At 36.6% G+C, this 27,660-nt stretch overlaps 1 protein-coding gene across 5 annotated transcripts in view; it reads right to left on the bottom strand.

Moving 5' to 3' along the window:
• The window catches only part of LOC106079918 (kinase suppressor of Ras 2-like), a 61,529-nt gene that overhangs the window by 14,803 nt on the left and 19,066 nt on the right, over positions 1-27,660 (bottom strand). For all 5 annotated transcript variants that reach the window (XM_056011864.1, XM_056011878.1, XM_056011887.1 and 2 more), the window contains 5 exons: positions 21,813-21,990; positions 21,098-21,150; positions 19,855-20,596; positions 16,630-16,757; positions 889-964 (listed from right to left, as the gene is read on the bottom strand). In XM_056011864.1, coding sequence (XP_055867839.1) covers positions 889-964; positions 16,630-16,757; positions 19,855-20,596; positions 21,098-21,150; positions 21,813-21,907 — 1,094 coding nt within the window. In that variant the 5' untranslated portion in view covers positions 21,908-21,990. The remainder of the gene's footprint in view (positions 1-888; positions 965-16,629; positions 16,758-19,854; positions 20,597-21,097; positions 21,151-21,812; positions 21,991-27,660) is intronic.

Below are 27,660 nucleotides of genomic sequence, written 5' to 3'. Positions count from 1 at the left end.
AACAGCGGTGTAATAGGTATCAATTTTAATAGCAGGCCCTGTTGCTATTCAATTCGGCTGTTGGTAGTGGAACTTAAGGCTAAAATATACCTCACTAGCACTGTATGGAGGCACATAAATGTACAGCCTAGAGTATATTTACAAAAGTCGTCCTCATAGGCTCTGACGGACGAAAAACAGTCAAACAAGACAATAATTTTTTGTTGTTGTTATTAAAGGGACCTACAGTAAAGCTACGATGTAACTGACTAAAAAGACAATTTTCTATCATTCATTTCAATGTGTTGGATTCAAATAAAAAAAATAATCAAATCGTTTTCCCTCCTTCCTCACTTCCTGAATGTCTCGGTCAAGAGATCAGGTCATAATGGTCAGTGTAAGTGAAGCTTCTCATGCATGTCCAGTTTTAATGATGTTCTTAGACTTCGATTTTCGCGACATTGCCTCAAGACATGTCTGGAAATGATCAGGGTTATTTACGCTCAAAAAGTAATTCTAAGTGGCTTCTTTTCCATCTAGTAAACTGTATGTCGAAAGACAAATGCACCCAAAAAGTTTTAGCTAGGGCAATTTTCTTAATTTGTATTGACTGAATAAGTTTTGTAAAGAAAATTGTACTTCTTGACCTCTGCTTATTTCCAACAAGGCAGAGGATAAGACATTGTTGTGATACAAAGACAAATGTCTGAAGTCTGAAGATTAAGGAAAAAAAAATAGTATCCCACGTGAGCACGAAGTGACCTATATATTTTTTCTACCCTCATGTTGATGATGCCGTGTCTTCTAATAATTAAGTTATCCTATCGTCGTCTGCAGAGTACGGTCCTAAGACCAAGACAGTCCATGGGAAATAACTATATCAACCTCAAGGTATTCCCCAATACTAACCTGTCGTAGTTAATGCTCATTTCCTGTATGAACGGTAACTCCATTTCAGAATCGCCGACACAAGACTCGTCATCATCTGATTGGATAAGAGACCAGTGATGTCAGTGTACAATCTAATAATAGCACGCACAGTCTAGTTAATAAACACAAAAAACTGTTCAAAAACAAAAACAACGAAAGAAAAAAAGTCGGGTTTCATTTGTATTATAATAAATGAATACCAACAGAGGCTCTGACTAGGGTTACCAGACACCTACATAGCCAAAAGAGGACAAATAGGAGGACAGAGCCTTACAAAGAAAATAAAAGAGAGAACTTGAAGAACTGCACTTAATTTATTTGATTAAACATACAGTACATATATAACTTGAATGCGACTATTACATAGAAAATGTCGGCAAAGAAAGGATCAGTAGTAGATCACCATTTGCAAACCATGCAGGACATTTTCTTCAAAGTACTTTTTGAAAATGCCTCTTGCTGTTCTCACTAAATGATAAGGCATGGTTGATTTCTCTCTTTTATACAGTGTACATTTATCATCGAAAACACTCTATCAACTTTGTCCCGGGAATACACAAGAAAAATTCACAAATTTTGAGGAGACCTAAGTTGCTTCATATACACGTACAGCATGAAGCACCTCAATGCTAAAAGAAAAAAACAACTTACTATCTCTTAGTCCTAGAAATGATTGTAATTGCAGTACTTGTCAAACAATGAAACTTGTTGACATCACTACATCTTTCCTTTAGATAATGAATGCATGATATCGAGTGTACTGACTTTTAATTATTTCGAAACATCCATCGGCGCCATCCATTTGTCCCAATATTAAGTGTACCTTGTGACCTTTGGTGTGTAGATTAAGTTGGTCAAAAAAAAAGTCTTCGTTTGCGTAGCCTTCTTTGTATAGTTTTTCTGAAGTCTTCAATGGATCTGATCACATCACCTCTTCATTTTACTAGTAGCACTAACGTTAGCCGAAATCTTGAAGACCAATTCTAATTATTAAACATAAACATGAAAACAATAATCACGCGAGGTTGATTGGTTGATGTTATGGGTTAAGGGTCATATTGGTTGGCCTCCAGAACGACTACAGGTCATCTCTTAAACCCCTTTTTGCTGTGACTGTAGAGCCGTATTCTGGAATCTGGACATTCTCGCCCACATTTAACGCAGGTAAAGTTGGCATGGCATTCGTTTTGGTGACAGCAATTTTTCGTTTCTTTCAGTGCAAATGATGATTTTTCGCAGTCTGTCTGTTTGTCTGTCTTTCTTCGTCACCATCTCTAGCCACATAGTGAGTTCTGAGGATATGTGTCTTCCCCAGTAGTCAACACTACTGTCCACTGTTTTGAGGGCCGGGAGAGAGGGGGGGGGGGCAGCAGTTATCGCGAGTTATCCATAAAGGATGACTTTCTGGATACTATCGTCCTCCATCAGGCGAATATAACCAAGCATTGCAGACGGCGTTATCTGAGGATTGGAAAGATGCTGTTCTCGCGAGTATCTCAGTGCTGCAAACTCTTTCTTGCCAAGGGATTTTCACGTGCATTGAAAAAGCCTGACATTTCAAACTTTAGGCAAATGCGGCCGGACGGAGGACACGACCCCAAAAAAGGATTACAAGACGTCTGGTAACCTTAGCTCTGACTCATCACGTTTCAATCAGCCTTTGAATTGCCAAATTTTTAATAGTCAGGGGAGTCTTTATGAATGCATAAACAAACTTCATCGGCCTAGAGAATCAGTATAAAGCTAAGATAATCAAAACAAATCCTCTGGTAAGTCCACTGTACCCATACATTTTCTTGGTCAGTTTCTAAATACGCAGTTCAAAATGCACGTTGTTTCCCACCCCCACCCCCCCTCTTTCGTGGATTAATATAAAACTCGAGCAAGAAACCAAAAACGAAATGTTGGTATAATCCATTAGATGTGTCTCTGGTGAATTAATTATCTGGCAAGTACAACGAATAGAGCATGCTGGGATACTACTTGCCAAGAGACATGAGCGAAGATGAGGGCAAAGACGTATTAACGAATCTCTAGATAAAAAGAAGCAGAAGAAGAGCCCATTATCAAGTCTGTATATTACTGAGACTGTATAATTTGTAGTAGGGTATTCATAAGATATTATCGAGAATAAAACGTATATTTCATCAACAGTTTTTATAATTCATTTTCGCAATAAAGTCACTAGGGCCTTACATATGTTACGTCGAAAGTCGAAACGCACAAACGTTAGATAGATCAAAAATCAAAGATGTTGGAAACCAGAGACACAAGTAGATAGAGGTGCCAGAAGCTACAACTGTCAATGGTTAAAAACAGCAATGTCTTAAGATACCCGTTGTCAGAGACACCACAGGCTACATACACCATTAGCTACAGACAACGCTGGATATATAGACACCAGTAAAAACAGACTCAACTTGCTAGAGACACAGGTGGTAAAAGATGAAGTCATATTTTAGTGACACCAGTGATTAGAGATTCCATTGGTTACAGACAAAGTCAATAATTAATGACACCAGTGGCAGGCACTAAAATTGAAAAAGGACCACAAGTTGTTAGAGTCACGAGTGACAAGAGATAGCTCTGGTTAGATATGCTAGTGGTCAGGAAAGAATCCAAATGACCTGCTGTCGAGAAATGGTTTAGTTAATGGCTTTTGTGCCACTGGGAATTTCCGAAAAGTCAGGAGCCAGAGCTGGTCAATAAGTTTGAAAACTGCTACGGCGGGTCATACTAAACTAACGTCAATACAAAGAAAAAAAAAGTGTATGGGGTACAAGTTGACTCAATTGATTTTAAATATAGGTCGTTAACTTATACTGTATAAATAATAAAATATTTATCTACGTTGTTATTTATATTTATTTATATAGAATTCGATCGAATGGACTTACAATATTTCTTTCTCCTATGTTAAAAGAGCGCGAGCTTGTCAAATGTTATTCAGGGGGTCCCTGTAGCGCACAGAAGCTACATTTTATGACTTTACAACTTTCAAACTTCTCTTGGGTCGAGAACGAGTTGAGATTTTACGACCTTAAAAGCACCTTCAAAAACTCAATAAAGGAAACCAAAACTTTTTTCAACACCTGCTAAAAACTCTTACTTACTTTTACTTAGATCTAGGTCCTCCCCCGCATTGGGCGGCAAGCTGTCTCCATAAGGATCTGTCATTGGCAATGTCTACTGTTCTGAGGTCCTCCATGAAGGTGTGGCGCCAAGTTATACGAGGACGTCCCTGTTTGCAAGTTCGTTTTGTCGTAGAACATGTCCCGCAAACCTCACTAAGTGTTCAACTCCCAGTTCGGCATAGGATTTCCTTGTTTGAGACCCAATCTGTGATACTGACACCCAAAATCCGTCTCAGTCATTTTTGTTGAGCCACATTTAGTCTTTTCTCAATTTTGAAAGATGACTTCCATGTCTCACATGCACATGTTGCAGTTGGAATGACGATTATGTTGAGAAGGTGTATTTTTGTCTCAAGTCCAAAGGCTTGGCTTGTCCAAATAGGCTGCAGCCTTTGGAAAACGCTCCCTGCTTTCCTATTCGGCACGCTACATCATGGTAGACATCCCCATCATTTATTATGATGCTGCCAAGGTAGGTGAACTTGTCCAACTCTTTAAGCTTTCACTCGTCGGGGGAACCCTTTTTCTTATATCCCACTCGCAAAATTTTAGGTTAATTTTGGGTGCCTCTCTATCTAGGCTCTCCGTCATTTCTTGTATGCCTTTATTTGTAGCCCGAGTAGTGCAACGTCATCAGCAAAGTCCAAGTCCGTCATTCGGTTTTGTTCACGCCATGTAATACCAAATGCAGTCTGGTTCATTGCTCTCCTCATTATGTAGTCGATGGCTAGGAGGAAGAGGAAGGGAGATAATATGCACCCCCCTGTCTCACCACTGTCTCAATGCTAAAAAACTCTGTTGTCCCTTCTTCTGTTTTAATGCAGCAACTAGACTGACTGTATAGGTGTCGTAGGATCTGGATGAATTTTTTGGGGATGCCGTATTCTCTATTTTCCAAAGTGATTCTCGGTGGACACTATCAAACGTTTAAATGTATTAAAGATTTTCAAAGTTGTATTAGGATACGTAGTTTCCACACGTGCTACTACCTCAACATAGTTACATAAATAGCGGATAGAAAATAGTTTCTGTTCATTATTTCCTATGTAAATAGTACTCATAGCTACGCCTTTGCTTTTGGAAATATGCAGTTGCCAGAAATACGACCTTAATTATATATATCTATATTATTATATTATGTGTTTATTGACATACATTTTTCTAAAAAGGTACCTGTCTAAATTGATAGAAGCCAAAGTTTTTATGTGGGGTTGTTTCCCTTGAGACACTATGTCACCCTTCTTTTCAATCCCACAATGCGGAATAAGTTTGTCACTTGACACACAGGGCGATTGTTAACAATGTCTGCTTTAATTTAGTTTATTGGTGGATCAAAGTGCAGGAGGTCAAGGCTGCTCGTAGGGACAAGAGCTATGTCGTAAAATGTAAAAATGTTGAAAACAGAATGATGTGCCAGAAACGAATATGTCCCTGGAGACATGACGGAACTCTTGTAAACAAGATCATCTTGAAAAGTTCAAAGAAATTTATTTATCAGAACTTGTTGATATGCAGTGTTGTCAGACCTTGAGAGAGAAACATGCCAGGTCGTGTGGTATGCGATTTGGAGTTTGGACCGTCATCTCTGTGGTCTCGGGTTCCAACCCTGCCCGCCATTACTCAGCCGTCCAGCTGGAGGTTTGGGCTAGGATGTAATAATCTTTAAATCTGAAGGAGCATCCGAAACATGTCAAACAAAATAAAACTAAGTATAAGGAATTCATGAGACCACTAAAACAGAGACAACTATGAGATACTGCGTACACGCCAATGAGCAATTTCAAAAGTAATATTCGACAGCTATTTTTTTCAATGAAGTGATTTTGGGGGACGATATCTGATTATTTGCAATAATAGGTACAGCAATAATTGGTGATACAGTAGACATTTTATGATACAGTAGGTATTGGTGATACAGTAGGTATTAGTGATACAGTAGACATTTGTGATACAGTAGATATTGGTGATACAGTAGATATTGGTGATACAGTAGATATTGGTGATACAGTAGATATTGGTGATACAGTAGATATTGGTGATACAGTAGATATTGGTGATACAGTAGATATTGGTGATACAGTAGGTATTGGTGATACAGTAGATATTGGTGATACAGTAGATATTGGTGATACAGTAGATATTGGTGATACAGTAGATATTGGTGATACAGTAGATATCGGTGATACATAGACATTTGTGATACAGTGATATTGGTGATGTGGCAGATATGGATGATACACAAGTTTTTTTGTGATACGCCAGTAACTTTTGACTTTTTTCAGCTCAAGTAGACTTAGTTTATCATCTTATCTTATCTTATATAATACAGACGTTACTTCAAAAAAATCATTGCCGATATGTCTGATGTTGTCCTTGACCATGTGGTACTTGATGATGTAAAGGTCGATACTATTGCTTTGTTGGTTAGGCTTTATGGATATTCTCAAAAGTAAAATATTCACTTAGAAAAATGGATTTAAATTAATTGTTAATCTTGTGGTTGTCATGTCCCCCTACTACATCTTATTTGAATCACTGATGTGTGAGTGTGTGAGTGTGAGTGTGTGTACACGTACTCTCTACAGGTCACACTTCACCACTCAATACTGTACTAAGGCTATTGTCTCCTCAAACTTCACGATACTTCTATTCAAGTCAGAACTTCAGGCAATCTGGAACCTGGACGCGTATCTCCAAAACGGCTCTAACGATTTCCTAGAAATTTAAACATTCATTAGTTATTAAGAGAAAAATAATCGCTCTATAAGTCGTATAAAGGAGGTATTTTCTTTTTTAAAAAGTATTTTATCTCAAACCCTTTCTCTTCTATTCTCTCCCCTCTCTCCCCCTGATTCTCTTTCTAATACAGACATTGTTATCCTATGAGAAAGGAAAAAAAAAGAATTTGTCAAAAGTAATGAAAGTGTTCAGATAAGGCAGCTGACTGACTTCAAACACTTGACCGCTTCATCCTGTCACCCGATCACCCAGAACTGTGAAGAAACTCATCCATTATCAGAAACCCGACTCACGACTCTTTATGTCATAGAGGAAAACAGAAAAAGAAAAAAAAAGGGGGGGGGGAAGAATAAAAAAAAAGTAACTCAAGACTTTTTGATATATAATCATATATACTGATATCTAATGATATGTAATGATACCTAATGATATCTAATGACACATCTCTTCACCTTAGATCCACGTTTACGACATATGTTTTCGCTTTTGATTACTATCACTATAGTGGTCACTCTATTAGTATCAGAATCTCGTCAGCTTTTATAACAACACCTCTATTCAAGTCACACTTTCAGAGTGGAACCTTCTGGGTGGGCAAAGGGTTGCTAAAGGATGGGTGGACGCGATTCTCGAAAACGGATCTAACGATTTTTCTTAGAAATTTAACAGTTAATGTTTCTCTTTGGGGAAAAGAATAGCTAGCTTACATTTACATGATACGTAATTTTAAAAAAATCTAACATCATCAGTTATTGAGAGCAAAATAATCGCTCTATAAGTTGTAAAAGGAGGTATTGTTTTTTTTTTTTAGAAAAGTAGTTTTTATATTTTTCATGCTTTTTATTAGTTGTTAAGTTTTGTTGTAGATCCATTTCGATTAAATGACTTTAGAGTGGCGAGAATAAAATTTAGTGGATACATTGTCTTCTTCTAATAAAACTTTAAATAAAGCACAGAATTAATGCAAGAATGTCAATCCCGAATACTTTAAGTGACAAATCCAGCAAAAAAAAAAAGTACACTAGATTATATTATGTCGACTATTAAAGGCCATAAAATATAGTTGTTAAGCCAAACTACTAATATATGTGGGCGTAATGGCAGAGTGATAAAACACTTGACTTACGAACCGAGGGGTATTCACTTGAATCCAAGGATTTTAAATTTCGTGATTTTGAGGACGCCTCTGTTGGGTCAAAGTAAAGGTGGTTGTGGACGCCTCGTTAGGTCTGTAAAGGGCTGAGATAGGAACTTTACTTTTACTAATATTAATTAAACACTTCGACTGTGCTTGACGGACTCGTCTACAAGGCTGCCTACTCTAATGCCTACATTTCAAAGTGTTTACAGAGCCTTTGCTTAAAGAAATAGAAACTTCAAGTTTATATCGTTTTGTTTGCAATAGTTATTCTTGAGCCCCTGTTTGCATGACGTAATACTTATTATATTTTCATTGACGTCAGGAGGTTAATAGCTCTTGTCACGGCCTGTGGCAGAAACATTAAAGATACAATACGAAGCCTTTACATTACACAGAGAAAACTCTGGTTTGATTGTTATAATTTTTGAAAATCTATTCATCATAAATTTATGACTATTTTGATCACACTTTCAGCGGGTATTCCCGCACTCGAATCAACTGTTTCTTTGTATTTTGAATACGCTTCAGCGGTTATTTCCGCACTTAACTCAAATGTTTCCTTGTATACAGTAAAGAGTTAAATTAATAACTAGACGTTCGTAGACATTTTATGCACCGTCTTTTGTAGAGATGAACTGGACTGTAATAGAAGAAATGGAACGTGCTGGCTGACTGGAAAGACTCGTTGCAAAATTGAAGCATCACAAGAAATAAATAGAATGAGACCACCATTACCATCGATTTTTTTTTTACAAAAAGTTTGTATACGTTATTTCTCCCACACTCAATTTCTGATCAAGCTGAAATTTTGCACAATTATTTCTTTTTACTTAACAACACAAGAATCAATTTAGAAAATAAACGAAGTAGTTAATAACTAATGGTAATTAATTAATTTTTTTGGTATCACGAACAAGGGAAAGAAACTGTACTTGACTGAAGTGTTGGTATAAGCTGAATTAGTTCCCTTTATAGGTCGCCGTCTGAGGCTTAGTGAACACAAACATGAAATAGAAACAATACATTCTTCCATGTTTATACGCTTTTCACCAGCAGAGTGATTACCATAGTGGCCTGAGAAGGCTTCGAGTTTAATTTCAGGTCGTTCATTTTTTTTTAAATAAATACATTTAAAAGCGATCACCCAGATAGCCCGTTCTTTCTCCCCCACCCCTTTCCAACTGGTCCAGACAAGTGATAGGATCATAGCGTATTGAGAAAGATAAAAGCATGACATTGCGCTTAACAAAAACAATTGGTAATAATATTTCTAATAACATAGATTTATTATTGTTAGTCTAGATCTATTACAAATTTAATTACATGACTGATCCTTACTAATTGATTCACTTAATAAAAAATTTTTTAAAGTACTTTTTTTTATTTTGCTTGTTTTTATGTTACTTGGTTTCAAAACACCTGCTTTTTGTAGTATAACTTTCTTTGTTGACACAGACTGCAATGGATGTTACAGCTCAGCAGCAGATAGATAGGTATAATGAACGAAGAAGTATCGAAGTAAGGATAATTAGGACCCAGCACCAGGTCTTCCAACCCTACGATAATGTAATGACGACATCCCAGAACTTTATTCCTTAGCGACGTCTGTAACTGTTGAGCAGGTTCAACTAGAACACAAGCTTTGGATTTATATTACTAAAACCCTTTTAAATTAAAATAAATGTTATTAACAGCTGGAGAAAAACTGTTCAATCCATTGCATTAAAAGGAAACACTCGTATTAAAATATACATTAAACTAAAATTGTAATCCTAATAGTAATAATAGTAGTAATGAAAATGATAATTATAATTATAATAATACAGAAGTATTGTCTTGGATTTCCAAGATTAAGAAAGAGTGCAGTATTTCACATGACCCGCATCTAATAATAATAATAATAATAATTTTCTCCTATCATATGCCAGCGAATAGAAAAAATAACAAAGGAAACTAAACAAATGACTGGTCACCAAGGCAACGAATTCCTTTTGTTTTTCTCTAAAAAAAAGTATGACATTAGAAGGGAAATGAAGGAGCGACTTGACATTTCGGTCCAGGTCGTAAGGAGTGTGGGAGAGACAGCCGAGAGCCCTAACTCGTAGGGTAGCTCTGGGCACGATGATAGTTGGAGATATTTCTAATGACTTTCATCAGCTCTCCGGTGTCTGTACAAACACATCGTCGCCTGACTGAAGAATTAATGCCTAATATTAGGTCTCTATCGTAACGCATCTCACTGACAAACATAATTTCTTTTTCAGAGTCACAAGTACGATTGTGTGGAAGTTTTATAAGTAAATTCAGTTGTTTTTTTTTTTGTCAAAAATTTCCTTATACTTTTGTTTCAAACAAAAATAGTGGAGTTTTAAAACGTCTAATAATGGGGATTTTCACACTAGAAGCTAATCACACTAATCTATTTGTTTACACTTTGATTTTTAAGATCCCGTTTAACTATTTTCATCATTAAATTCTGTGAGAGAGAGAAAAAAAGAAGTAATGTTGTAGCGATAGAACAACCTAAAAGAAAGTTGAAAGAGGAAGATGGGAGACATTTTGTAATAGACATAACAAGCAATGTCAAGGACGCCATATCGAAAGATCACTGTTACCAACTAAAAAAAATTAATTAAATAAACGCTGGAGCTTAGAAAATTAATTTATGGCTTATTAAACTGCATCTCTTTTCACTTTGTCTGTGTTTCTTACACCGGATACACCAAATAGCTTGCTATTTATAGATTTTCCTCCGTGTCTGAAATGCTCTAACAGAAAGACCTGCTGACCACTTTTTCTAGCTTCCGATCAAAATTTAATAATAAATGGCACAAAGTGCACACACAATTTAAATAAAAGAATTTAAAAAATAACAAGTTTTAAGATCTCATTTGTCAATAAAATAACAAGTTTTAAGATCTCATTTGTCAATAAAAACAACAAGTTTTAAGATCTCATTTGTCAATAAAAACAACAACAAGTTTTAAGATCTCATTTGTCAATAAAAACAACAAGTTTTAAGATCTCATTTGTCAATAAAAACAACAAGTTTTAAGATCTCATTTGTCAATAAAATAACAAGTTTTAAGATCTCATATGTCAATAAAATAACAACAAGTTTTAAGATCTCATTTGTCAATAAAAACAACAACACGTTTTAAGATCTCATTTGTCAATAAAAACAACAACACGTTTTAAGATCTCATTTGTCAATAAAAACAACACGTTTTAAGATCTCATTTGTCAATAAAAACAACAACAAGTTTTAAGATCTCATTTGTCAATAAAAACAACAAGTTTTAAGATCTCATTTGTCAATAAAAACAGCAACAATACAAACGATTCAACAATTCAAAGCTTGACAAATACTCCGTTTGGATTCCTGGTACACAAATAGGCTTAGATAAACAATTAATTAAAACGATATCACAAAGAGATCTGCCCATTGACAAGGAATATTCAAGCCATGGCCTTGTATTGATTGTCTAAAGTACTCTAAAATACCGGTAATACATTTCTTCGCATCATTTGGTGTTGTTCTTCACTTAAAACAAAGTGAATAGCCTATTATCAATAATGAAACTTCTAGAACTTTTGGCAAGAAAACCAAATGTAATACAAGTTAGGAGAGCCATTTCAGATGATCAATTGATATTTGTTTTTCACTTGAAAACAAACGAACATCTTTCCAACTGAAAACGAAACTGTAGAGACACAAGTTCAGCATCAACATGGACTTGAATAGTTTTATTTGTATCTGTATCAAGCAAGTCCGTGGCGAGGTGGAAAAATGTGGCGGCTTATGCCCGACACTAGCTTTACTATTGTATAGTAACAGAGATATATATGATGTCTTGACTAAAGCTAATAAGTTAAGTGCCGTCTTTTAGACCTTTTTAATGGGACAGGTGATGTAAAGGTCTTCTGTTTCTTTGGCCAACGGTTAACGATCAAGAGTGTCATTTTGCCAGCACAACGACCAACCTCCTTTACATTCTTTAAATAGACTAATGTCAGGTACCCATTAGAGTTGGATGGACCCAATGGTGTCATGAAAATCCCGAAATTAAAAGCCCAGCCTTAACCGGGTTTCGAATGCGAGACTGACATAACTTCACTATACTCGAGACAGTCTTTGTTTAAAGATCTTGCATTGTTCAAATATCTTTGGTCACTATTGAACACAACAGGTATGCATTATTTCAGCCTTGGTTGATAAATATTTAGTGGACTAAATATATTGCATGAAACACACACAGGCATTCACACACACACAAAGAATAATACCTAGAAGCTACCAATATGACAAAAAAAGTTCAACAATAATAATAATGAAATAATAATACTAATGAAATAATCTCCTTTCTTAGCATACACGACTCTGAGGCGAGCCAAATAAAGTTTGAAAATTGTTGATGTTGCTGTTTGAATGACGCAGGGCACGAGAGTCGTCAAGGGGAAGGTACTTTACGTAAAGTTCCCGGCTTTAATACAAGGTGACAACAGGCCCGCCTTAAGCATTAGCAAACTAGGCAGCCGGCTAGGGCCTCCGTTTGGTGGGGGCCTCGCACAGGGTTCTAAACAATTTTAGAGAATAAATAGCGAAACTTGTCTTCAATGTTATTGTTGGAGTGCACTAGGTTTTTAAATCATTGCGTAATTTTAGTATTATTGCTGTTTTTTTTTTTTTATATTTTTCTATTTCATTTTGGAGCCACCAAATTCACTTCGCCTCCAATTATCTAAGGCCGGCCCTGGTGACAAGATTGACAAGGCTGCTTCCTTAGCATGGCTTAAACCTGGAAACCTTTACCCTGAAACAGAAGGATTTGTCAAGGCTATACAGGACCGAGTTATAAGGACTATAAATTTTGAAAGGCACACCCTAAAACTAAATGTTATTGACAAATGCCGACAGTGGGGAAACGTGGGTCATTGAATAGAAGACATAATGACCCTGCATATCTAGGACGCCATAATCAAGCTGCAAAAGTAATATACCAGCACCTGACATTGACACATGACCTAATTAGAATATTCGCTCCCTAACAAAAAAAAAAAAGAATACTCGCCACAAGAGGTTCTCGAATCAACCCACTATCAACTGTACTTTTGTAGAGACCTATTCTGACTGACTAGACGGTGTATTTTGACCGACCAGATTAAGTCTTTATTGACAAAAAAAAAAAGAAAAATTCTGCAATGGTCATCAACATCGTAATACCATTATGTGACTATCCCATAATATCAGACAAACTGAAAGAGAAAACATAAAGTACAAAAGCCTAAGTTTAGAGAGTAAGCAACTATAGAAGCTATCTAAAATAACAATAGACTTTGTTGTTGTATCAACCGAGAGGATAGTGACAACTGACCATTCGAAACATTCGAAGCCCGAAGAATTCCTGAGAAGATCCTTGTTACTTGTAAAAGGGCGGTACTGCTGCAGACCAGCCATATTACAGAAAATTTCTCAGTGAATTCTATTAAAGAGACTACAATGAATTGTTTTTACTTCTGACGAAGCTCGACCCTGGCAGTGCCAGAAAATGAATATTAGTTTGTTTCTAGCATTATAATAATAAGCTTCTTCGTCGTGGTCAATGATGGTCACAATCTCATTTCCTATTAGCCTACTATCATACTATACTATTATCTGTCTGTCTGTCTGTATAGAATATAAATATATTAGCATTCGTTCTTTGCGTTTCTTCATAGAAAGAAATGTTGTTTAATAAAGGTGATGGTATCATCATTAGATGAAAATTATCTCTAACCTCCTACTGCAACTTTGAATTGATATATATAAAGATCGCTTGGAGAGATGGGAGCGTCGCAAGGAGAACTTCATAGATCAGAAAGAAGATTGAGTCAAGAAATAAAAACGAATTAACTTAAAGAAAAAAATAAAACGCCACGTTGTTCAGACCGACCCTCGTATGTCAAATATTCTCTGTTCAGAATAGTTCACCAGTTACCTCTATGAACACAAGAGTGGTTTGGACAGGAGGGATTAGCCTTAAAAACACAGACAAATACTGAGTTTGAAAAGGAGGGATTAGCATTAAAAACACAGACAAATACTGAGTTTGAAAAGGAGGGATTAGCATTAAAAACACAGACAAATACTGAGTTTGAAAAGGAGGGATTAGCCTTAAAAACACAGACAAATACTGAGTTTTATAATTTCACTAATAGTGTATTACAATACAGAGACTTGAAATAAAAACAGACTATAACTGATTTTAATTATTTGACTAATTCAAAGACACGTGAACAGTGGCGTAGCTAGGGTATTTGATGCCTGGTGCGGCAAGTCCTCATGATGCCCCCCCCCCAAACAAAAAGTCCTTTTTTTCTCCAAAAGGTTTGTGCATTTAATGTTAAAGTATTGTTAATTTGGAAAAAAATCTATTTAAAAAAAAGAAACTACAAATAAATCTTAGTACATTCTTACTAGCAATTTATCAATAATTTTATCAACATTTTTTTAGCGGCCCCCAAAAAGGGAAAAGACGCTATTAATTTGTGTTGAAAGTCTGTACGTCCGTCAGTATGTCCGTCCCCTTTAGACAAGAAAAGATAGTGAAAATCCGACATCATAATATTTTAAACCATTCAAAGTTCTAATGCAACGGCTACTTTTTCTTTTTTTGAAAGCGAAAAAATCTAATTTTTTAAATCACTTATGCAAATATTTTTTTTTTATAAAAATACACCACTTTTACAACTATTCACTATTCATAATAACGAACATGGGAGGCTCGTTAGTGAGGGAGATTATTATTTAACATATTTTTAACTCATTTATGCAAATGGTTTTAGATTTTTTGTAAAAAAATTTTTTTACATTTGTATTGCTAAGTTATGTAAGTTCTGTCATACTAACTCCTACATTAACATGTTATAAAACTCTAGATCTCAACAACCCTTGTTTCGTTAGTTGGAGGCTTCTGAACAAACTGCGACAACGTTGATGTCTCTTTCTATTCATAGGAAATTTGTTTTTGTCAAAGTTCTATGAATACCATCAAGATTGATAATAATTTCTAGAAGAATTTGGTCCAATGAAAAAAAAAATCCACCCGTAGCTCTTATATGTGTGTTTCTACAGAATCTACGTGCTATTGTCTGTTGTATTTTTTTCATGCAGCCAATATTGCACTAATTTTGGAAGTTTAATCCAGCCTTGACATGTCACGTGTAGGCTACTGTTCAAAAAATGAAATTTAAAAAAATTGTTTCACTTGCTGTAGGATTTGATTTCGTAATCGTCCAAAATTACAATAAACTCGTTTTGTATTTGTGTGGACATTTACGCTTTCGGCGTGGAACTAAGCTTGGTTTGAAGCACATGTTATGACATGATTGGTTTGTTCTTGGATAATGGTTTCACCAAATCCAAGAAATTGCTTTCATTTTTGACCCTCCACTACTTCTTTAACTTAGCTATGTCCACGGAGTACCAGAATTTGCTTTGAGAGAAAACGAATGATGTCCAAGATTCTCTTTAGATAATCTCTGTACTCTTTCCATATTCTTTAATTAAATCTTGCGCCTTGGCGCCTTGATGTCAATACAGTTCCCTACTCGCAGACAACTAAAAGTTCCCTCCTAGCGATTGCTGAATGTGAGCTCTTTGGTCTCATTTATAGTTTTCCATTTTATAGATAACCTCCATTACTCATTGAATCTGTCATTGGATTTAAATGTAGATGTAGTACTTTACCTTGTTGAGAAGAGTAAGCAGAGGTAGCAAAAAAAATGTTGTTTAGTAATACATTCACTTTCTCAAAACTTTGGCATTAGCTGGAAGAAGGAGACTTTCCAAAGCTTTCTTGCCTGTCCTATTGCTGAGTTTGTGTTTACATTTCAACATTACAATGATCTCGAGATAAAACAAAAAATTCACCGAAAATAAAAGTCAAAATGTAAAAATATGGATATTAAAATTGATAAGAAGTAGTGAATTCTTTCTAGAATGACTAAAACTAAAAAGAATCACAATGAAATGAAAATAGGCTACAAAAGTTAACTAGAGTTAAGAGGCATATTAATAAAAACTAGATTTAGATGAAACTTGTATACTGAAGAATTTAATAAAAAAAAATGTACCAACACAACTTTGTCCCTCATTAAAATGCAGAGCATTGAACAATGCATGTACCATGTGACCCTGAAGAAAGTGTAAAAGTGCGTTGGCTTCAGAGCTTTAAACAAATGTAATTAAATTGATTCAAGATAATCTGCAGCTTAAATGTATAGTAAGGAAGCATATAGGAGAAAAACAGCAGCGAAATAAATACATTTGTAAGTGTTTCTTCCTTGGCTTGATGCCCCTCATCACTTGATGCCCTGTGCGGCCCGCACCACCCGCACACTGCTAGCTACGCCACTGCATGTGAAATAAAAACAGACTAATGCTGTGTTCAATTATTTGACTAAAGCATGAAATACTAAGGCTTATCTTCGAGTTGGAGTGCAGTATTTCATGTGGCTACGCAGTCCCAGCTGTGATCTACATATTTTGCCACATCCAGCAACTGGGAGCAGGCAGGTTCCGAACGAGACAGATGGCGATTTATTACTAAGGCAGCGGGATGCACACTCCAGACCAAAAGGAAATCTACAGCCGAGGACAGGCGTTGAAAGAGAACCGAAACCGACCACTGGAGCATATACAAGTAGAGTAAAGTGCACACTAACCTGGTCGGAGCTGTTTCCTACAAGGTAGGGGCCAGGTTTTAATCTGTCTTCTTTTGACTATAGGCGATGACCCTTTCTCTCCCAGACCATGTTTTGCCGGGGCACTGATGGTGCCAGTCAGGGGACTCCTGTCAAAAGTTAATGTCATTTTTTTAGTTAGTGATAGTGATCACACAATTAATATTAGCAAAAGCACTTGGTTTTTAAGTCAGCATTTTAATTATTTCTTTTTGCGCAGTAAAAGTACAGAATTATTTCAAAACAATATATTTAGTTCGTCCATCGTGGTTCGATGATGACCACTATCGTCATCCAGAGGGGGGGGGGCTATGGGGTTTGCTCTGCGATTTTGTGCCTTTCGTGTGACTTGTAGGTCCTATGTGAGCCCGGAATGTCCGGCTGCACACTGGCCATGTTAGTCCAGCTGGAGCTTGTGTCTGTTGCCTTGATTTTTTTCTCTGGCACTTTTTTTTCTGCCAGCGCTGTTCTCTTGTCCTTTGCGATTGTGCACCAGCTTTCACAGTGCGACGTCACGATGTTCTATCATGTGTTTCCGTCTCCCAAGTGAAGGCTCTCAAAGACCCTTGAGGGCGTGTGTCCGTGAAGTGTTGTGTCTTTGTCCACTTTGTCATCGCTTCCCTTTTTCAAATGGACCGTACAGGAATTAGTTGAATTGTATATTCGTAGGTTTAAATAGTTCAATTTGAATTGTATATTCGTAGGTTTACATAGTTCAATTTGAATTGTATTAAGGATTTGAATTATCTAAAACTCTGCAGTTATTTCTTTTTTTTTTTGTTTGCAAGAGGATCATTTGCATTTTCCACCATATTTAAAAAAAAATTATTTTTGGTAAAAAATAATAGGGATAAGTGTTTTTGTATAAGTAAAATTTAGATTTTTATTTTGAATAAATTGCTACTTAAATGATACTATTACAAACGAAGGCGACGTTATTCCATTTTGTTTCACATTTCTAAATAAAATTGATATTTTTAAATATTTTTTTTGTGGCTGGAGATTTTCATACATTGAGGAAAAACTGTAAATAGCAAAGTTTTGGGTATATCCGGTGTACAAAATACAGGGCGAGTTGATAAATTATGTTTTTTAAAAGGTATATGAAAATATTTGTGCAATTTTTTAACATTGCAGATTAAACATTTCTAAGCCCTTCCGCTTGAAGCACAAAAATAATTTAACTCTGTGACTTCATCTTAAGACTTATAGAAGGAAACATTTAGACTTTAACTCTGTGACTTCATCTTAAAACTTATAGAAGGAAACATTTAGACTTTAACTCTGTGACTTCATCTTAAAACTTATAGAAGGAAACATTTAGACTTTAACTCTGTGACTTCATCTTAAAACTTATAGAAGGAAACATTTAGACTTTAACTCTGTGACTTCATCTTAAAACTTATAGAAGGAAACATTTAGACTTTAACTCTGTGACTTCATCTTAAAACTTATAGAAGGAAACATTTAGACTTTAACTCTGTGACTTCATCTTAAAACATTTAAAAATAAATAGGTAACTTTGGGTAATAAAAGAGTTTTGATACGAAGATCAACCGCAGCGTATTGAGATAGTGTTCAAACTGTCGCTTCTTTCTTTCATCTGTTTACTTGGCAACATAAACGTTTAGCGTCCTTGACCTTGTTTAGTTGGTGGTCAAACTCTCCAATAAAGACACCATGTAGAATACGCGTTCCTCCTCTTTGTTTTGTCATTGTGAAGCACCAATAAACTAAAATACAAAGTTATCCACACTAGCTTTAATAAACAGAGTTCCACACAATTAAAAACTTCATGGAATAGTGTTTGTGATAAAAGCACTGACACGTGTAAAGGAGTGTTTTTATTCAGACTTATATAATGTCATTATTCTATTCGATGTTTGAAATCATTTGACAGTTTGTCAACAGTAAAACATCTGGTATTTGTAAACGAGGGTCTCAGTCTTAATGTGGCGCCCTTATGGGAACATTACAGATTACATAGCAAGGGAAAAGGATTAAAGAAAAGCTCGTCAATGTGTCCTATCAGCTATACCGATCGTCACGGGGCCGCGCGCTCTGATTGCGGCGCTCTCACTGTTATGTAGCGGTACTGAGTTGGAGGATTATGAAGGAATCCCTCGGGATCGGTCTCAGGCCTCGCCAAGCGGGAGAATCGGGTGTTGATCGTGACCTCGCAATCAACAGATCATAGGACATAAAGGTCAGTGATGATTCACTCTTTCATTTCTGGTCATTGGAAGAAAACGTTTTCTTTGGTTAAGTCTCAAGGGCTTTCAATACCACTCTATATTGGACATTCACAACATAATTGAAAAACAAGAAAATATTAAAACTCCACACTTATAGCTATCTGTCAATAATGTAGAAGTTAGTTCCCTTTTTAGATATTAAACGTAATAAATAATAACCAATAATTATTTGGCTAATTGTTTTTATTGCTTCATGTTTTGTTAGGTGTAAATAGATAATTGTTTAAAGTTTATACTTGATTCAAGAAAAAGTGTGGGTAAAATAACGGTTAAAATTATTTAAGGGGACAAAACCCGGCATATTTAGCCGTATCTGTGAATACTGAAGGATTAATTTCCTTTGTTGGTATCAAATAAAATAATTAATACCAATAGTTAATTGACTAAGTGGTAATTAAAAAAAAAGATTTATGTCTCGCCTATGCCAATGAACAGTTGTGCAAAGTTTCAACTTGATCCGAGAATGGGTGTGGGAGAAATAACGTGTTCACACTTTCTACCAGAAATACACGTAGATAGAGAGACAGACAGTCAGACACAATTTGGTTTTACTATCTTATTTTTCTTGACTTTTAACTTATTGAATGAAAGTTAACTTTTGGGTGTATACTGCACAAGTGCACATGTAGATATAGCGTTCGAGTGAAACTGTGGTTTGAAAGCATATTTCGTTTGGTCAAGTTATAATGTTTTGTTATGAGTTATGCACACTTATAATACACATTTCTTCAAGAAAAATAAAGATGTATTATTATTATTCTTTTGAAATAATTATTTAAAAATAGACAATGTCAAGGATGCTAACTATATAATAAAACCTATTTCATACTATAAGCAGAAGGCTTCGACGTTACTATGACTATAGTTCTGCAGACGACGAGATGTAAACGAGATTTGAAGAGACTCAATAAGGGGGCGGGGAAGGGGAAGATCTTATAGAAAATCATATTACCTTCCCGGACTGAGCTGGCCAGCTTTCTGTAAAAGTTTCATATATTTACTTCTGGACTGCCGCAGCTGCTGACTCCTAGAGAGAGCTCTGGTAGAAGGCGTCATGATAGCTGTCTTTGGTGTGTGGTTTTGATTTAGTTTTAGGGGGTTGGCTACGAAATGTGACCTAGAGTCCACTGGCGGGCAGTGATCGGCGAATTCTATATTTATATCTACAACCGGCTTCATCGAAGCATGCTGTGTGCCCTTGTCATTGGAGAAATATTTACCGTTCAGAGGCGTCACCGATGCTCCGTTTGTGGCGCAGGTGGCTATAGCGGAGGAGGATTTCGAGATACCTATACTGAATTTCCTCGAGTAGGATGCCTCTGAGCGTTTCAGTTCTGGGTGATAGTTGTTGACCTTGCTGATGATGAGGTAATCTTCTTTGATGGTTTCCGTCCTGTGTCCATTGCTGCCGCCGCTGCCGCTCTCAACACGGCCTCCGGCTTCATTGCTCTCGTGGACCGGAGATACCTCGTAGCGCCGCTTGGACTGCAGCCACTGTCTGATCCGTGAGGCGATAGAGGCGAAGATGCCCGTTTCAGGGGCTTTGGGGGGCTCCGTCTTGTTTGCCTGGAGCCCAAGTCGGCAGCTTGGGGGTTCACGCATGCTGAAGCTGCGACACATGCGGATGCATTTCTTGTGCCTAAGGCCGTTGGTATCAGTGTTTACTTGCAGTAGTTTGGACCAGTGGGAGTCTCCTGGGGACAAAATAAAAAGATTACAAAATCATATCCCTTTGAGCTTTTGCCTACCGCCGGAAACCAATAATTCGTTCCCAATGATCATTTCACTTAATTTTCTATTTAAAGATTTCTTAGAGATTGAAATCTACGCTGCAATATTCACGCCATCTTGAATGTCTGGTTATAATTTCTTTTATTTCTGAAAATTCAATTGTTGTTTTTTTTGTTTCTTTTTTTTGTTGTTGTTGTTGTTTCGTATATGTAATTAAATTGGTGTGTGAAATACACAAACTGGCCTAGTAGATACACTTTCTTTGGTAAGTAGAAAAAAAAAAGAGTATAAACGTTATAGTTTTGCTTTCTGGCTAAAACAATTCGAAATATGACCGATAGTGACATTGAAACTAGATGCTATTCTGGTAATGATTCAATATTAAATGTTCACTGTCACTTATGTTAAATAGGCTAGAGTGGAACACAACTTATGCTGCAAAGTACTTTGGAAAATAAAATCACCTCGAATTCTTCTCTTCTCATCCATCTCGTCCAGTCTTCTTTTCTTTTTACTCCTGAAAAAACAACAGAGTTTATTTAATGAAATAGTTTTATGGAATAGTGTGTCGCTGTGTCTATTGACTGATGCAATACAAATAACAGAGTTTATTGAATAACAATATTAATTAGATTTGAATGACTTGATAGGTTTAAAATTCTTTAACATCTTGCGATCTTATTTGTATTTTGTCTATTTATGTACTGATAGAGAAAGTCTGTTGATAATTGTCAGTAAAAAAAATAAAGCTGAGAGAGAGAGAAAAAGAAGAAAGGAATTGTTGGCGTACGGAGTTACTCGTAAGCAAATTATTTTTTTAAAGTCAAGAGAAGTGAATAAAAATTGGTGAACCAAAAATGACTAGTGGTTACTGTTTAGACATTGTATCAAAGAAAGGTTTCCATTGGATACAGGCATTTTGTAGTGTGTCTATTTGTTTGACTGTTAGAATTGTAGATCTAAATTTAGGACTGTTTACGTGCCTAATAATGAAACAAACAAAAAATTATAAACAAAGTTTTGATTTAATCACCATATTATTTTCACTGGTTGTGACAGCTACACTAAACTAAAGTTACACTTGCTACACTAAACTAAATCTACACTAAAGTTACACTTGCAACACTAAAGCTACACTTGCTACATACACTAAACTAAAGCTGCATTTGTTACACTAACCTTGTTCGACGCAAAGATGAGCTACGCTGGAGATCGATGTCAGCCCGGACCGGCCCGGTGTAGCCATCTCTTTCTGCGGAAAATCGGCTGGTCATGCCGGATGAGTTAGTTAGGTAAAATTATGTTTTCACTTACATCTGAAAATCATGAAAGTCACATCGAGATCAAGCAGCAGGTACTGAAACCAAAAAAAAAAAAAGAAACATACAATCGTACGACAAAATCGCCCACAATGACATCTTTCAATGAAATGTCAAAGATTAATTGTAAATGCAAGCAATATCAATATAATGTAAGCATAAAAACCACAAAGGTTAGGCAACAAGTTGTTAAAAGAAACTTGAACATAAATCATATTCTATTTCCAAGCTCTTTATCCCAATATTTTTGTTGCGTCACGTTTCTCTGAGAAAGTAGAATTGTGCTATTTTTCAAAAAAAAAGGGGAAAAAAAACTAGCTTGAGATAATAGATATCAAATAGATTTTCTCACGCGGATACACATTTTAATGTTTTCTAGCCGAAAGAACAAGATGGTTGCTAGTTCAAAAGAACTCGGTTGTTTGATTTATTTCGCCTGTAGGGTCCTCAAGCAGTTCCACGGTGAAGTAAGCGAGTCAACTTGTATTTAAAAATAAAAAGAACAAAAGTATTGAGCAAGAGAATGTTGACATTTGAAGTTGGCAACATGCTGGACTAGTTATTGTAGCGCGGTGGAATATTTGAACTCCATGTTTTAACACGTCTCCTGTAATGTATGATCAGTTGACATTGATTCGACGTTTAGTGGGCCTCAAACATTCATATGTACTTGCGAAATTTTACGTTTCTTTGAGTACTGAAACAATGGGGAAATGTTGAAACATTTCAAAACAACACTCGCTTTTATCCTTAAATATAAAAATACAACAATTTTTAATAATTTGACTGACCAGCTAAACTATTGTAGTCATGGTAGTAGATACGATGTACACTCTAAGAACGTATGTTAAAATTGTAGAGTGTGTTCTAGAACAAAGAATTTGTTTGTGCTGTCTTTATCTGCTCATTCAAAAGCTTGTGGTGCTAAAGAGTTAAACTCTAAAAAGCCCAACAAGACTCTTTATAATTTTTCCTGTCTATAGAACCAGAAAAGCATTTTTCAACAAAAGTGGGAGGGGTACATACAATATACTCTTCCTTAGAACCACGGTAGCGGGGCACTCTTCCCTAGAACCACGGTCGCGGGGTACTCTTTCCCTTTATTTATTGGCTGTGAGTCTCTTTTTAGGATCTAGTTTCTTTTTGCTATTTTGTTGCTGTGGCTAAAGATTGAATAAACTGACTTTTCTTTGTTTATTTCCATTTTCCATAATTTTGAAAACGGAGATAGTTGTGAGGGCTCTGTTTAACTTGAATCTAGTCAGCAAGCACTATTTCTGATATTGAAAGCCAACAAAATGCATATTCTGAGGTATCTACAGTGCATTTTCCTGCTATTAAAAAGTTTTATTTCAAAAACCTAATGTGCTATTCTTACTGACTTAGACCCTCCCGCGCCGTTTGGCGCATTTGCCGTCAAACTGTTTCTATAAAATTGTAGATTCCCTGCCATTACTAGCAATGGGGTCTGGGGAGCGCTAGCGCGGGGCGAAGCCCCGCCGCCAAGCACTATTTCTGGTATTGAAAGCCAACAAAATGCATATTCTGAGGTATCTACAGTGCATTTTCCTGCTATTAAAAAGTTTTATTTAAAAAACCTAATGTGCTATTCTTACTGACTTAGACCCTACCGCGCCGTTCGGATCATTTGACGTCAAGCTGTTTCCATAAAAACCTGTCACTGGTAATGTCTGAAGCCTCTTCCCACCTGCCATGAGGACCTCAATGAATGAGTGGCGTCAAGTTGTACTAGGATATCATTGCAACTCTTCTTATGCGTAATTCATTTTGTCGGAGAACATGTCCCGCAAACCTCATGCGTCGCTCTCTCACAATCTTACTAAAGGGTCGACTCCCAGTTCGGCATAGGATTTCCTTGATTTAAACCCGATCTCTTTAACTGACTACTAAAATCTTTCTTAGCCATCTTTGTTGAGCCACATTTAGTGTTTTTCAATTTCGGCAGATGACTATTCACTACAGTTTATTAAGGGAGCCCTGCCACTGGTAAAATGTGTAACCACTCTTGAATACGCTCTTGGAATTAAGTGACTGTAGTTTGCTTTAGATTTTATATCGAAAAGAGAAGTTTTATCGTCAAAATCATCTGTTGGGGATTTTCCACCTCAAAATGCTCTGTATGGGGATCTTAAACTCAAAACCATCTGGAGGGGTTTTAAACTTTAAACAAACGCCATCTGTAGAAGAGGGGTTTAAACTCAAAACCCCCGATTGGATTGGCTACGCTCAAATAATTTTAGTGTGTAATTTGCTTTTTATTTTTATATTGAAGAGGTATTTTTAGTGTATAATTTGCTTTGTTTTTATTATTAAAGAGGTATTTTTTACCTTCAAACCCCGCTGAAGTGGGGTTTAAACTAAAAACTAAGTCAAAACCCATTTAGCTACGCTCATAACATTTTGAGTGCGTAATTAACTTTTTTTTATATTGAAGAGGGGGTTTTTCGTAAATTTTGGAGGGGGCTTTAAAATCAAAATCTCCCTTAACTGTGCTCTTGGAATTTGGGGATTTTCGTTTGCATTTTTGTTTTGTTTTATAAAAGAGGGGGGGGGGTAACTGCAAAAACCCCAAGTAGGGGGTTTAAAACTCAAAACCCTGGTAGGGGGTTTTAAACTCAAAACCCCCTGGTAAGGGGTTTTAAACTCAAAACCCCATTGGTTGTGCTGGGGCAATTGATGGTTTAGTATTAAAATCTCACCTAAAATAAACAAAATCAAAGCAAAAAATCATTCACTAAATTCCGATCCCCCCCCCCCAAGGGGGGGATTTCATTTCGGGGGGGGGGGGGGTCAACCCCCCCCCCCTGGCTACGCCCATGATTCTAGGGAACTTTCTGGTCAAATGGTTAGTTGGATAGATCTAATTCCTGACAACAAATCACTCAGATTAAAGGTTCAACATGTCACCTTGAGCATTGAAGTCTCTTGTGAGAATGTTTGTTTCTCTTTGTCTTTCTGCTTCTTTTTCACTTCTCCCTCCCTCCCTCTTTCTGCTTCTTTTTCACTTCACCCTCCCTCCCCCTTTCTGCTTCTTTTTCACTTCTCCCTCCCTCCCTCTTTCTGCTTCTTTTTCACTTATTCCTCCCTCCCTCTTTCTGCTTCTTTTTTCCCTTCTCCCTCCCTCTTTCTTTCTGCTTCTTTTTCACTTCTCCCTTCCTCTTTCTTTCTGCTTCTTTTTCACTTCTCCCTCCCTCTCTCTTTCTTCTTCTTTTTTCACTTCTCCCTCCCTCCCTCTTTCTGCTTCTTTTTCACTTCTCCCTCCCTCTTTCTTTCTACTTCTTTTTCACTTCTCCCTCCCTCTTTCTTTCTGCTTCTTTTTCACTTCTCCCTCCCTCTTTCTGCCTCTTTTTCCCTTCTCACTCCCTCTCTCTTTCTGTCTCTTTTTCACTCCCTCCCTCTTTCTTTCTGCTTCTTTTTCACTTCTCCCTCCCTCTTTCTTTCTGCTTCTTTTTTCACTTCTCCCTCCCTCCCTCTTTCTGCTTCTTTTTCACTTCTCCCTCCCTCTTTCTTTCTGCTTCTTTTTCACTTCTCCCTCCCTCTTTCTTTCTGCTTCTTTTTCACTTCTCCCTCCCTCTTTTCTGCTTCTTTTTCACTTCTCCCTCCCTCTTTCTGCTTCTTTTTCACTTCTCCCTCCCTCTTTCTGCCTCTTTTTCCCTTCTCACTCCCTCTCTCTTTCTGTCTCTTTTTCTTTCCCTCCTTCTGTCTCTTTTTCACTCCCTCCCTCTTTCTGCCTCTTTTTCCCTTTTCCTTCCCTCTCTCTTTCTGTCTTTTTCTCTTCTCCCTCCTTCTCTCTTTCTGTCTCTCTTTCACATTTACACACACACTCTCACGCTTGCACCTATTGATGTTATTCAGTTGAATAACGGCTACAGATGGCCCTTGATTAATAGCGTGCCGTGAACGGATGCTTTTTAAAATTCTATACGTTCTTAATTTAGTTAAGACATTTTTCTAATTTGTGTAGACTTTCGCAGTGTGCTTTGATGTTGATATGTATTAGTAAATCTCGAGTTCGATTCGCGTGTTTTCTTTCACATTATCATCTGCTAACTGGGTATGACACTAATAAAGGCATATTTCTTATTATGTATGCTAAGAAAAATTCATGTAAGTGCCATTTCTTTCCTAGTACCATTAGTGCATAGAACGGGTTGCCTGAATCAACCAGAAAAAAAAACAATCATTTTGTAGATTTTAAGTCTCTCATTTACATGTACTACTAAATTGACCTATGGAAAATATTAATTTATAATGTAGAAAATGATATATGTAAAAAGAAGTAGGTGATAAAATATCTTATAACGATCAATTCTTACACCATATCTGGTGCAGTCGTTTTGGTACCTCTGTTGTAGCGACCTTTTCTTCATGGTGTCGATATATTGCAGGAGTACGAAGGATCCCTCGCTACAAAATATCATGAACTCAATAGTTGTTTTTTTAAGTTTTTGATATCTAAATATGACAGTTGGACGGACAAAATAGAAAGAAAGGGAAATTTTTGCACAAAAGTAATAGTGGCTTTTCTGATTTCAGAGGCAGCTAAAATGTAGATAACATTGAATTCGATTGAAGGAGGGGGCCGCTGAAAATGTGGGTAACATTGAATTCGATTGAAGGAGGGGGCCGCTGAAAATGTGGGTAACATTGAATTCGATGGAAGGAGAGGGCCGCTGAAAATGTGGGTAACATTGAATTCGATTGAAGGAGGGAGAAAATCAAATAAAAGTTTTCAGAGACAACAACGCTACGGAGGCATTGTCATCAAGTTTGAATATTAGGAAAGAATCCACAAAAAAGAAACAAAACCGGAGGAATTGTGTAAGACAAGCTCTTAACCCCAGTCTGTGTAGAGGAATAGCTTCATCTTTCTGGAGTATTACATTCTCATTGGGGTCTAGTGTTTGTTAAAGGTTTCAATAGAAAGATCCAAGACATAAAACATCAGACAATTATCCAACGAAAACGAAGACACAATTTTTTGCAAGTTCATCGATTGTTTGAGGTCAGAGAGAAACAAAAGATTTCTGGCATCTGCCTGGTTTCACTCGTCTGAGTTTCTGATGATAGCTCAATGAACTGATGCCGTGTGGGATGCTGTCTGTGTGTGTGGGATACTGTCTGTGATACTGTGTGTGATACTGTCTGAGTGTGTTTTTATTCTGTCATAATTATTTACGTTGAAGAATTAGACCAAATAGAAACAGAAGACAGAGCAAGGAAAGAAGAAGTGACTGTCTCAACAAGTACTGAGGGGTGCGGTGGCTAAGTAGTTAAGTGCTCGGCTTCCGAACATGGGGTCCTAGGTTTGAATCTCGGTGAAGACTGGGATTTTGAATTTCGGGATTATTTGGGAAGAGTAAAGGCTGTTGGTCGTTGTGCTGGCCACATGACATCATGTTCTTTAACTGTTGGCCATAGAAACAGATGACCTTAACGTCATCCGCCCCATAGATCGCAAGGTCTGAAAGGGAGGGAAAGATTTACTCACCAATAACCAATTGACATTTGCAGTCAATTAACGAAATGATCCAGTCTCATAAGGATCTATTGTTTTTATTGATTAAAAAAATAATTTCAATAACCTATTGAAATAGCCTATATCTTGTTGTTTCCCCCCCCCCAACCCTCCCCCGGAAAAAAAATCCTGACTACACACATGATATATATATATATATTTATATATT

Source organism: Biomphalaria glabrata, chromosome 1 (genome assembly GCF_947242115.1).
Source record: "Biomphalaria glabrata chromosome 1, xgBioGlab47.1, whole genome shotgun sequence".
Lineage (NCBI taxonomy): Eukaryota > Metazoa > Mollusca > Gastropoda > Planorbidae > Biomphalaria > Biomphalaria glabrata.
This window is presented reverse-complemented; position numbering and strand designations above follow the sequence as displayed.